At 35.6% G+C, this 12,781-nt stretch overlaps 2 protein-coding genes across 3 annotated transcripts; one reads left to right on the top strand and one right to left on the bottom strand.

Moving 5' to 3' along the window:
• Positions 1-848: 848 nt before the first annotated feature.
• LOC112030007 (histidine kinase 3) lies at positions 849-6,942 on the bottom strand. The gene is made up of 8 exons (XM_024062692.2): positions 5,216-6,942; positions 4,715-4,901; positions 4,575-4,626; positions 4,236-4,465; positions 4,021-4,119; positions 2,411-3,531; positions 1,706-2,049; positions 849-1,503 (listed from the first exon to the last, which is right to left on the bottom strand). The coding sequence occupies exons 1-7, from the start codon at positions 5,305-5,307 to the stop codon at positions 1,806-1,808; spliced, it is 2,025 nt and encodes a 674-aa protein (XP_023918460.2). The 5' UTR covers positions 5,308-6,942; the 3' UTR covers positions 849-1,503; positions 1,706-1,805.
• Positions 6,943-9,625: 2,683 nt separating this feature from the next.
• On the top strand, positions 9,626-12,503 carry LOC136067919 (histidine kinase 3-like). 2 transcript variants are annotated; one of them, XM_065774365.1, is made up of 4 exons: positions 9,626-10,316; positions 10,424-11,041; positions 11,454-11,735; positions 11,945-12,503. In XM_065774365.1, the coding sequence occupies exons 2-4, from the start codon at positions 10,556-10,558 to the stop codon at positions 12,137-12,139; spliced, it is 963 nt and encodes a 320-aa protein (XP_065630437.1). In that variant the 5' UTR covers positions 9,626-10,316; positions 10,424-10,555; the 3' UTR covers positions 12,140-12,503. The 2 variants fall into 2 exon arrangements, with proteins under 2 accessions (XP_065630437.1, XP_065630436.1); XM_065774364.1 differs by having other exon boundaries at positions 10,420-11,041.
• Positions 12,504-12,781: the final 278 nt, after the last annotated feature.

The raw sequence follows: 12,781 nt of genomic DNA, 5'->3' as shown, positions 1-12,781 counted from the left end.
GAACACGAAAGTTTGAAGTTAAACATTTAATAATATCATCACGGAAATAAAGAATATGCTCATCCACGAACCATGATTGACGCCCTGTAGTGTGGATATATATATATATATATTTTTTTCGTTTCCATATATAAAGTTAACAACATGGACCAAACAAAAAAAAAAAAAAAATCCCATTTCATATAATTAAAGTTGGAGATTATAAATTAGAAATTAGAAAAAGCTTGTCACTTACTGGCATTATCCGGTTCCTATAGTATATAATAGAGAACCTGAGCATTGAATCTCCCTCCATTTTTTGTAAGTTAAAAAGAAAAGAAGATATATATAAAAATATAAAAAGGGGGAAGAATAAGAAGAAAAAAGAAAGAAAGGAGATTATGGATTACAACATCAAAGGAAAGAGTTGATTACGTAAAAACATCATAGGAGATTACATGCAAAAACGTTCACACGCAGACCCCAGGGCCCAGATACAAAACTTTTACGAATATAATCAGTTGCGCTAGCAGGTAATTTATCAAAATAAAAGGTCATTTTGAGTAAATAAAATGGAGAGCTGGAAGGGCCAATTTTCAGTTATCAAGCATGGTGGTACAAGTAACAATTTGCTGTCAAGTTTGTTCATCTTGTTCTATTGAATTCCTGTTTTGTAGTGCCTATTTTGATCTATTAATTCCATTTCCAATCTCGAAAGAAAATTTTCTGAAGTTGCTTCTAGTTCTAGAACAATTAGAGATAAGTATTACTACTTGTATTCAATTACTTAGGGAAATGATTTAGATTTCCAGTAAATACAATAATTTACACACAACACTCAACAGTATAACTTGGTTGTATGCCAGGGGTTCAAGAAGTATGTTTGCATTGATACCATACTGAAAATCATAATTAGCCGAAGTGGTACAAGAAATGTACAGATCAGGCAAGAATGGTGATATTACTCAAATGTATACAGTGTCTTAGTTACATCAATTCTCTGTTGGACAAACTTTTCGCATGTTAGGAAAAAAAAGAAAGAAGAAAAAAGAATAAGGAAAAAAAAGGGGTTACTATATAAGTACACATCAAACATCTTTATTGAAGTTGTAGGTAACATGCACAATGCATTCTCTCCCGTTGCCGAGAAGTTATATTTCATTCCTTCAACTGAATCAATAACTATAATACAAAAATTGACATTCAGCGAAAGGGTGAGATCTCTTCAAGGAGTGCAATCTTTATTATTGCACTGAAGAAGATGCAACCTCAGAGCTTCTATGATACATCCAAGTCCAGGGATTTTTCTTGGCCCAGTTAAGGTCCCATCAAAGAACCTTTACTTGCAGAGATACCTCAAATAACTAACCCCTGGTGAAAGGCTTGGAAATGAGATGAACTTTACACGTGAAAAAATGAACTGTCTTCTACGTCTGGCTCATCAGAAAAAATCAACAAAAACTCAATCCTAACCAATCATGCTTGGCTATTATATACACTCTGCCACAATAAGCAAATATCTTCCTGCATATAACAAGCACAAAATAAGTCAACAGACTAGCAGTTTTAACTACACCAATTTTAATTCAGAAGAATGATTAAGAAACAAGTTTTTGATGTGAGCTCTTGACACAATTCAAATGAATTAAGTAAACTTTCTAAAGAACATAGTCACCCCTTAGCAACTATAAAATCACAAAACAAGTTTTGGTTCAGAAGAACTTACTCCTGGAAAGAATTTGAACCCATTTAAGCATTCCTAAGCATCCACGAGAACAGCTAGTCATGCTTGTATCATTGGCAAGCCATTAGAACAGAAGTCGTCTCTATAGATTCCCATTTGGAACTGATTGGAAAAACCGTGAAACCTCCCTATAAAGTTGTTCAGCTTCAAATGGTTTTGAAACATATCCATCCATTCCACATTTTAGGCATTCCTCGTGTGTAGCCTGGATTACATCTGCTGTCATGGCCAAAATGGGAACATGCCAGTTTGAAACATTATCATAGGCCTCCACAGATGTTTCTCCATGTTTCTCCATTTCCCGAATTAGTTTTGTAGCTTCAAACCTGTGCCAAAGGGAGATTCAATGGTTCTCAGATCTCATGATTGATCTACCAATCACGTCTTTAAATTAGTAAAAATGAAAAAAGATCATCAATGGAAAGAGCAAAGCATTCAATCCAAAGAGAGTTACTATCAATAATCAATGACAACAAACTTGATAAAATAAAAAAATAAAAAACCTTGAAAAAACTTGATAAAAACAGATGCCACTGTGCACAAGGCAGCCTACAATTACCCAAATGGTTAACTTGACAGCTACGAGTACAGATTTTAGAATTAGATCATTAGAATAATATTTTATTTATTTCTTGTTTTCTAAAGAAAAGCCTTTCTGAAATCATTAGGCAATCAAGCATCACATACCCATCCATTTCCGGCATTTGGATATCCATGAAACAGGCATCAAAACAGTGAGGTGGCTTAAGCAATGAGACTGCCTTTTTTCCACTGTCTGCACATTCTACTTCAGCCCCATACTTCTTCAAAGCACCAGCAGCTACTTTCAGATTCACATTATTGTCATCTATGATAAGGATTTTTCTCCCGAGAAGAAGATTGCGGAGAGCGGGGAGCTCCCTATTGCGGGCATTCCCCTTGCTTCCAACACCCATGGCTCGCTGTAATGAGGCAGCAAGCATGCTTGATCTTAGGGGCTTCATGATGATAGATGGGGTATTATCACCTGAAGTTGTGGCACTTGTTCTAGACGTACTGATAAAATTAGCTAGAATGAACAACTTAGGAGGAGTCCGACGGTCAATTTTCTTAAAGTTATTAATGAAAAGAGATGAAAGGTGTGAATCCCTATCCCAAACCTCCTGTTCAACAAGGACAATATCAATAGCCCCATTGCCACTGCTTATGTTAGACCAACCTTGATTCAAATCAGAGACTACTTCAACACTAATTCCAAGCCGTTGGATATGATATCTTGAGACCTTAGCCCGTACAGGTCTAGGGTCTACAACTAATGCTGTCATGCCCTGAAATTCTGTGGATGCAGAATTGGATTGGTTGTTAATTTTATGGCTTTTATACTCATTGGGATTGGAGCAGCCATTGGTGAAGACAGCAGTAAATGTAAAGGTGGAACCAGTCTTTGGAATGCTCACAAAACCAATTTCCCCATTCATAAGGCCAACTAAACACTTGCTTATGCTCAGGCCAATACCTGTGCCCCCATGTATTCGGGAGATTGATGGACCAACCTGCATAAAAGGAGTGAAAACACGAGATTGCGCCTCCGGAGGGATCCCTACTCCTGTATCCTCAACAGATACAATTAGGTTGATTGAGTCTGAGGGAGGTGAGAGAGGAAAAGTGGATCCCTCTTGACTGAAAGCCTTAAATCCTTTCCAACTACTACATCTATCAGTGACAGGGAATCCACTCAAGGTGTTCTCTGATGATGTCTCAACTTCTGTTGAACCAATCACCTCCTCGACAAGATGAACAGTGACAAATATGTGTCCTTTCTCTGTAAACTGCAACATAATTATCAGTTTTTGTTACTTAATGCAAAAAAAAAAAAAAAAAAAATAGGCAGCATAACTTTAGATTTCATTAACATTAATCGCTTTCACGTTCTAAGATTCCTATGTAATATACCATTATGCCTATAGCACAATTCAAAACTATTTTATTTATTTATTTATTTATTTTGGATGAGAAAAGAAAAATTAATTCTTTAAATCCGTTAAATTTCATCATTCTAATCTTTTTCCCCCAGATGAAAATGAAAACACTTTCACCTACAAGCCCTCAGTTTTTAATATCAAACCAACCTTGCTTTGCATAGAGTAATGACAGAATAGATTCTCATGATTGTTCATTCCCTTCCCCTCCAACACCCCCCCCCCCCTCTCTCTCTCTCTGTATATCTTTTAAGTAATGGTAAACACTATCCCTTTTCTTTTTCCCATAAAGTTTTTCCACTTAGAAGGTAATGATTTTATAACCTACTGTGTACTTACTTTCATTGAGTTACCCATAAGATTGGTAATGATTTGGCGAAACCTTCCTGGATCACCAATTAGCATTTCAGGAACCCGGTCTGAAATATAAACTGCCAGCTGCTCCACGAGTTTGGCCATGCAAAAGTCCATCAATTCAGTACATTGACAGAGAAAATGTAGAGCAGAAAGCAGCATGCAATGACTGATAATGCAAAACAAGAAAGACTTATTACCTCCACTCCCTTTTCCTGGGACTTTCCAGAAAAGAGTGACAGAACATCATCTAAAATTGCTCGCAGATCAAATTGCACTGCATCAAGCTCAAGCCTGCCAGATTCAATCTTTGCCTGGTCTAAAACCTCATTTATGAGTGAGACTAGAGCTTTTCCACTTCCCTGTGCAGTTCTGACATAATCTTGTTGAGTAACATCAAGATCTGTGTCCATGAGCATATGCAACATTCCTGAAAAATTAACAGAATTGCAGTGTCATGGCTCAACAGTTTCTACCTTGAACATCATGCAATATCAAGAACTAAATTAAATTAATAAGCAACATTTTGAAAGACTCACCAAGAACACCATTCATTGGGGTTCTGATCTCATGGGAGACAGTAGCAAGGAACTACAAAAGGTTATAATTTGATTAGGGCCACATGTGCATGATAAGAGCAAGCTAAATAGTGTAATTAAGTAATTAAAGCATCAAGCACCTGAGATTTGGCAACATCAGCTGCCTCGGCTTTTTTTTTGAGCTCCATCATCTTATTGTAATCATCCTCCACTTTAGCAATTCGATTCACAGTTGCATGAAATATATATCCAACAAGATATGCAATCACGAGGATGCCAATTGAAGTTGTTATAGCCAACCATGGCCATGGCGGTTTTTGTTTGAATCTGTGTCAAGAATGAACTTAGTTTTGCACATGCTTCAAGTCTTCAACTCTTAAATTTCAATTATTGCTACAATTTTCCTCTCAAGATACAGGAGACTGGCTCTTTGGGAACCAGTTACAGTACAGTCACATCAAGTTATATAGAGGTGGACTAGTCATACAACAGGAGAAACTTATTAGAAAGCTTTCAAAATGACAAAAATTTTCCAGAATCTTGATGTGACGCCGCAATTGGTTACAAAATAACCAAAGAAGTCTATATGACTCATAAGCAGAACCCATAATAATCAGCACAGAGAAGAGCTTAATGATTACCTGCAATGCATCTCATGCTTCCTGAAGGGATCTCCAAAATTAAGAGTGCTAACATGCTGCAAACCATCAGCTGATACATTTGAACCATACATGCTGATTGGATGTGAGCGATTAGTAGTGTCATAAACATTCACAAGGATGGTCTGTTTACTAGCAAGCTGTTGAAGCAACTTCTCCACAAGTGACTCGACATCAAAGACACCACCAATGTACCTGCTTGGCAGCAGTGGAAATGGTGAAAGTCTTATTAGTTGTTTTTATTTATTTGATATGCCCTAGTTGAAATTAGTAAGCCTTTTCATTAAGAGAAATGATATATCCACAACATTTTTACAATAAATTTTAAGTGGCAGGTTGTTACTGGTTGTTATTGTTGGGGCAAAAAAGTAATCTTAGTGTTAGGTTCAAATTTGAACCAATAACTGCTAACTATTTATGATTTGTTGTAAAAATGTTGTGGACGTAGTATCTCTCTTTCATTATAGTCATCATTATAGTCATCCAATCGAAATCCCCTTTAGTACCACATATGAGTAACAGTAATCCATTATTCACCACAAGACGTATAAGTGCAAACCTTAATCTTTCCAGAATGAGTTGCGTACAATAAATTTGAGTTTTATTAAGATTCAGCATTTTTTCTTCTGCACTACCTCAATGTGACATGAGCATGAAAGGGGTTCAAGAATTGCAAATTCATCAAACATCCTAGATCAAGTAAAGACTTAGGGATTCCAAGAAGCCACTGCTACATCTGTTTCAATTAGAGTTGTCTTATGGTAATTATATTACAAACATCTACTTCAGATTCCCCACCCCTAACAACCCCATTTATAAAAATTATAAAATAAAAATCTAAAATTAGTTTTTTGCCTGAAATCAATATTGGCTGCATCTTTTGGTTTGGTGTGACTGGTTATTCCCTACCTCAGAACCAAATTGGTTATTAGGCAATCCCCTTTTGCCCAAATCTTTGATCTAAAGAATTCTAGTTTTAAGAAAGACTTCTCTGACCCTTACTACCCATTGTTTCAGTGTATTTAGCTTTCCTGGAAGTATGACATGGGTTACTTCAACTTTGTAGTGCCTATTACTGGAACATTGGCTTGAGGCATCCCAAACCAAAATACCACAAAAACCGCCTCTTTGACGACATAGTAGTAGGAAAGGGCAATATTAAGCTGTTTTAAATTTGAAATGTCAACCCGTCTATGAATCGATTCTACTCATCGATGAATTCCTAGAATTTTGGGTGGGATGAGGATTGTTATTCTTCAAACTTCTCAGGATACAATGCTATAGGTATAATCCACCCAACGACGACTTTCTTTCAGACTTCTCAACCAATTGATATGACGCTGGAGAGTAGCTTCAAAATCAAGTAACAGATAAGAATTTTGGCCATCTGTAGTGGGAATTTTGTTAGTAGGAATATATGCCAAAACATCTCTCAAAAAGGTCTCAACTATTGGTAAAGTCATCATACTTCAATCATAAAAATGCAAGTATGCGTTGTCTCAACATCTTATGGGGGTAAACAGATTTGGTCAAACCTTGAACATGTGAGTCTTGAAACCAATGGCCAGTCTTTGTCTGGCATGAAGAAACTTTTGCACACCTCACTGGTGGAGAAATAATGTGTTATATACAGTAAGCTCTATTCTTTTTTCAATTGGAAATTCAGTATCATTATAAATATCAACAATATCTCTATTATCCTTTCATTAAGAATTCTTTGGCTGGGGTTTTATGAAAAAAGCCAACAAAACCTAAAAAACATTTTATGAAAATAGGACCAAACACGTCCTAAGTTAGCGGGCATTGATATCTCGTCATTTTCCATAACTTATATTTGTTAGGACTAAAAACTTAAAAACTAACTTATTTTTTTAAAAAAAAGCTTTTGTTAACAAGTGTATTATGCACCCGTTAATTAAGAATTTAATGGATGCCATTGCATTGAAAAATAACAAAAAAAAAATTATCATTAATATATTAATTCAAAGACATAGCTTATATTCAATGCATGGATTAGACTCAAGAAAAAAACAAATGCAGTGTCCAATTTCTATAACGCGTTGATATTGTGTTGGCTCCAACGCACGGTGGAGTAGACCCAAAACCTTACCTTACCTTATTGTAGGCAAGGCACGCACACTTAGAAGCCGACAGGCGACATGGATATATAATAGTCCAAAGAGGAGTAGAGGGAGGGAGCCCTCTTTGTACACGTGAGAGAGGTAGATGCTTTTAATTTTATCCTCCCCCACAGATGACACGTAGCAAGGCAAAGCTATTATGGCATTACACGTTGCGCAACGTGATTGGTCGGGGCAGAGAACCGGTGCGCTGACGTGGACATCGATGTCAGAAAGAGCTCCCCAGACCCAGAGGACACCAAAAAGAAGTGGGTAGTAGTGATGGCCTAATCACTTCGTGACAAGCCTTGATTGAAGTGCCCTTACACCTTTGCCACTGCTTTTCACACTTATTTACTCTTTTGTCATTTCTGTCGCTCTAACCGCTTTTTCCTATTTACTCCTCCCTCTGTCTTCAAAATTACCGTTTTACCCTCGAGCACATGACCTATTTTCTTCGTTTGCCTAATTCCTTGTCCGCCCATTGTTTCTTGTTGCTTCCTATACGGTTAACAAATTATATAAAAAGCTAAAAAGGTACCCACCCTATTACTCTTAGGTTTGGGGGGTTGGTTGTAACTACATTTTTGTACTATAAAAAAAACAAAGGTGTTATTTTATCATTGGTGTGGTGGGGGCTTTTACTTCCTTTTTAACTTGTTGGAGTAAAATCAGCTAAGATGTCAATATCATTAAGCAAAAATATATATATATATATATATATTACTCCCTCGTTTTGAATGCTATACTATTACCATCACTATGTAATTATCAAAACCTCATGTATCCTATTTTGAAAAAAATTATGGATCCAATTGGTTTGTTGGTTGTTTTGAGAGAACCAGGATTTCCTAATTGATAAACGTATATTATTTTATGCTTTGGGAGTCCAAAATCTAGACCTCTAAAATAAAAACACACTCAATAATAATGTTTTTTTAGCTTCCTTTATTAACATACATCAAACTGTATAAAATAAGGTAACATTTAACTTCAAAAGAAAGCTACGCTATTTAGTATTTACTATAAGTAAAAAAGATTTATTTAAAGACTAATCTCTAATCATCAATCACATTCTTATCAAATTATTCAATTCTTAAAGGTATCATACTATTTTAAGCTGAGAAAAAAAATGTTGCTTCGAATGAATTTTAGAGCTGTATACCTGTAAATTGATTTGGATTACAGAACATAATAAAGAAGATGATAATAACACCTTGAGAGGTTCCTTCCAGTTTTAGTGTGAGTGCTGGTTACCTCTTTACCTAATCTTTTTGACTCTTTGGGCNCCCTCGTTTTGAATGCTATACTATTACTATCACTATGTAATTATCAAAACCTCATGTATCCTATTTTGAAAAAAATTATGGATCCAATTGGTTTGTTGGTTGTTTTGAGAGAACCAGGATTTCCTAATTGATAAACGTATATTATTTTATGCTTTGGGAGTCCAAAATCTAGACCTCTAAAAAAAAACACACTCAATAATAATGTTTTTTTAGCTTCCTTTATTAACATACATCAAACTGTATAAAATAAGGTAACATTTAACTTCAAAAGAAAGCTACGCTATTTAGTATTTACTATAAGTAAAAAAGATTTATTTAAAGACTAATCTCTAATCATCAATCACATTCTTATCAAATTATTCAATTCTTAAAGGTATCATACTATTTTAAGCTGAGAAAAAAAATGTTGCTTCGAATGAATTTTAGAGCTGTATACCTGTAAATTGATTTGGATTACAGAACATAATAAAGAAGATGATAATAACACCTTGAGAGGTTCCTTCCAGTTTTAGTGTGAGTGCTGGTTACCTCTTTACCTAATCTTTTTGACTCTTGGCGTCATTCATGGGCAAATGGCAATTAAGGAAAAGTACAAGGTATCTAATGCGATTGAGGCAAAAAAGTTAAAAATGTTTGATGGTTGAAATTCTGTTTCCATGCAAGGGTACTTTTGCCATAGAAAAGTACAGCCATACAAACACATAGAGTTAACGACTTAGCGTGTAGGAGTTGTCTACTGGTATTGGATGGATAGGGATGTGAACAGTGAACACAAATGGAAAGTTGGAAAAAGCAGTGATTTTTGATGAGTGGTAGTATACCTTTTCTACCCTTATAAACTTTTATTCCATTATTTTACACTATATATCTCATTTTTAAAAAAAAAAAAAAATATATATATATATATAATGATATTAAATTAATTATTATATTCTACTTTTTTTTTATTGTTTTTTTTTTTTGATGAATTTTTTATTGTTTATTTTTGGGGTGGATGGTATGGATGGATAGAGATAATGGGTAATGGCCTTTGCTAGCAGACATTTCTTTCTACCACCATATTTTGATACTCTTCTCTATCTTTTGTTTTTCATAGATTCTAAATGCCCATGAAGAACTCACTCTGCTCAGCTTCTTTTTCTTCTACTGCTACTGCAACTGCTTCTTCTGCAACCATTCTTGGTCATTATCATAGAGCTGCTTCTGTGTTAAGAGTACTGTTGTTCAGGTTGGTTTACTCAAAGAGTCAAACTTCAAAACTCACATACTTGATCTCCTCCTTGTTTTATTTCAGGAAGTTAAGGAAAGTTACAAACTAGATTCTTTTTGGTTGTTGTGGGGTTTTGTTTTCTGATTTGTTTAACTAAATTTAGAATCTTTGTTGGTTAGTTTGCCCATTTTTCTGGTTCTGGGTTTTGGTTGGTAGTTAACAGGATAAAATCACAAAAATTTGTTTGGGATTAGAAACTCAGAATCTTGGGATTCTTTGATTCCTTTTTTTGGGTGTGTGAAGTGAAGTGAAATTCTTTTCTCTCCGACTTTCGCTTGCATTTCCCAACTCGAAGCTATTTGGTTGGATAAGATAGCATCTTCCCATTTCCACACATCACTATCAACCTCTCCTGTTTCTAGTGAATTTGGAGTTGGAGTTGGAGTTGGAGTTGGAGTTGGAAGGTGAGCTTCAGGCTAGCTGAGCTTTTCGTTTCTTCTTCTTTCTTGTTCTTCTTGAACTTCTTGCAAGTTTGAGTTTTTCTTTTTTGATGTTGGGTTTAACTAGACAGGTTCTGTGGATTTGATAGTGGGTCTCCCTCTTTCTATCTCTATCTATATCGCTGGAAGTAGCAAGAAGTCAAACCCACTTCATATTGCTACTGTTTCTTGTTGTTAAGTTGTGTTGTTGGTTACTGCTGTTGATGAGTTTGCTTCACGTAGTTGGGTTTGGTCTAAAAGTGGGGCATCTGCTTTTGATGCTATGTTGCTGGATTGTGTCTGTAATTTCCATGAATTGGTTCATTAATGGAGGGATTATGGACACCAAGTCTGGTATGTTTTGTGATAGTGGCAAGATGTGGCTCAAATTGTGGGAAAAGATCTTAGGGAACAGCTGTATGATCCACCATCACTACTACCAGTATGTTGGGTCCAAGAGAGTCCCCAAAACATGGTGGAAGAAGCTTTTGATGACATGGGTAGTTGGTTGGCTCATAGTGTCTTTATCGATCTTCTGGTACATGAGGCTACAAGCTACTGAGAAGAGGAAAGAGACCCTTCAAAGTATGTGTGATGAGAGGGCTAGGATGTTGCAGGACCAGTTTAATGTAAGTATGAATCATATTCAAGCCATGTCCATTCTGATCTCAACCTTCCACCACGGCAAGAAACCCTCTGCTATTGATCAGGTAACTTGATCTCCTTTCTTATTTGGACAATTTAGGACAAACTCTACATTATGAAAGTGCTTTAATTTCCCTTACTATCACCTTTTTTTCTTTCATTAAATTTTTTTGGTCAATAATGTCCATTATGCAAATGGCTTAATTCACAACCACCCTTGAGCTATTTGTCCAGTGACCTCCTTTATTTGGATCAATTGCACGGTTCTTAATCCTTTATCTTTTCATTATGCTACAATTTCATTACACAATTGCACTTTGTGATATGTCTTCTTCATTTGGAGGGATTAGTTCAAGGTCTCACTTCCGGTTGTTAATTTGGTTAATTTAGCTTAATCTAAAACCAGATCTGACTGCTTTTGACTATGATCACCAGTATTTAGTCAACAAATCAATCTAACTTTCAAAACTTGTATAGAGGACTTTCGCGAGATACACAGAAAGAACCGCTTTTGAAAGGCCCCTCACAAGTGGCGTGGCATATGCTGTAAGGGTTCTCCACTCTGAAAGGGCACAATTCGAGGAGCAACAAGGTTGGACAATTAAGAGGATGGATACTCTCGAACAAAACCCTGTCCATAAGGATGACTATGCCCCAGAAGCTTTAGAGCCATCCCCAATTAAAGAAGAATATGCTCCTGTCATCTTTGCACAGGATATCATTTCTCACGTGGTTTCGATCGATTTGCTGTCGGGGAAGGTAAGTTTCGTTTCTATCTTCTGCATATTCTCTAGTCATTATTTGTTGGCAATTGACCAGATTGAATTATTGAATTGAAGTTCAATCCATTTACATTGAAACAGAATTTGGTTATGACTCAGAAAGCGCTTCTTCTAAGTCTTAACATTCTGAATATTTTAAATATATGATCTTCAAATGAAAATTTTCAACCAATTATGGACCAACAGGAAGATCGTGAAAATATATTGCGTGCAAGAGCTTCTGGAAAGGGAGTTCTAACTGCTCCTTTCAGGCTACTGAAATCCAACCGTCTTGGAGTTATATTGACATATGCTGTCTACAAGAGGGATCTCCCCTCAAATGCTACCCCACCTGAGAGGATTCAAGCAACTGATGGGTATGTTTTCTTAGATAGATACTGATTAGGAACATTTTGTTATGGTTTCTTGAACCCTCAACCCGTCCCCTGATGGGCCCCCACAAAGAAAAGAGGGCTGTAAAGCCTTATATATATATATATATATATATGGCTGAATAAATTCATCTGATTATTCTGTGGTAATACTTTAGTAGATGTCACTTCATTTATCATTTAGGTTAGTTTCTTTAAGTTAATAAAATTTCAATAAGCAAAACTATGTGGTTCAATCAAAATAAATTGTTTTTCTGACTAAGAAATTATGGATGGCTTGACATTTCATTCAAATTCAAACTGACTAATCTAGTATATTTTCCATACGCAAGGAGTCTGATGCCATGTTAAGGTGTGAGTCATTGGTTTAAATCCATTAAGGGGCTAGGAATTTTTCTAAAAACAATTTTTAAGTTTTTTTTTTTTTTTTTTTTTTTTTTTTACAAAATTGACTATTGTTTTCTATTTTTATTTCTCTTTAATAAACAAAAACAAAAACAAAAACAAAATGCACAACCTAGTTGAACCCAAAAAAACCTAACAACATATTGTTACAGCCCAATCGACAAATCCAAAAAAATTGAACTTAGTGGATTTGGATTGTGCACTACAAAGTTGAATCGTATTAATCAACCCACGCTTGGTGTATCAA

This window comes from Quercus suber, unplaced genomic scaffold (genome assembly GCF_002906115.3).
Source record: "Quercus suber isolate HL8 unplaced genomic scaffold, Cork oak 2.0 scaffold_91, whole genome shotgun sequence".
In the NCBI taxonomy this organism is placed as follows: Eukaryota; Viridiplantae; Streptophyta; class Magnoliopsida; order Fagales; family Fagaceae; genus Quercus; species Quercus suber.
The sequence above is the reverse complement of the archived record's forward strand: the minus strand, read 5'-3'. Positions and strand labels throughout refer to the sequence as shown.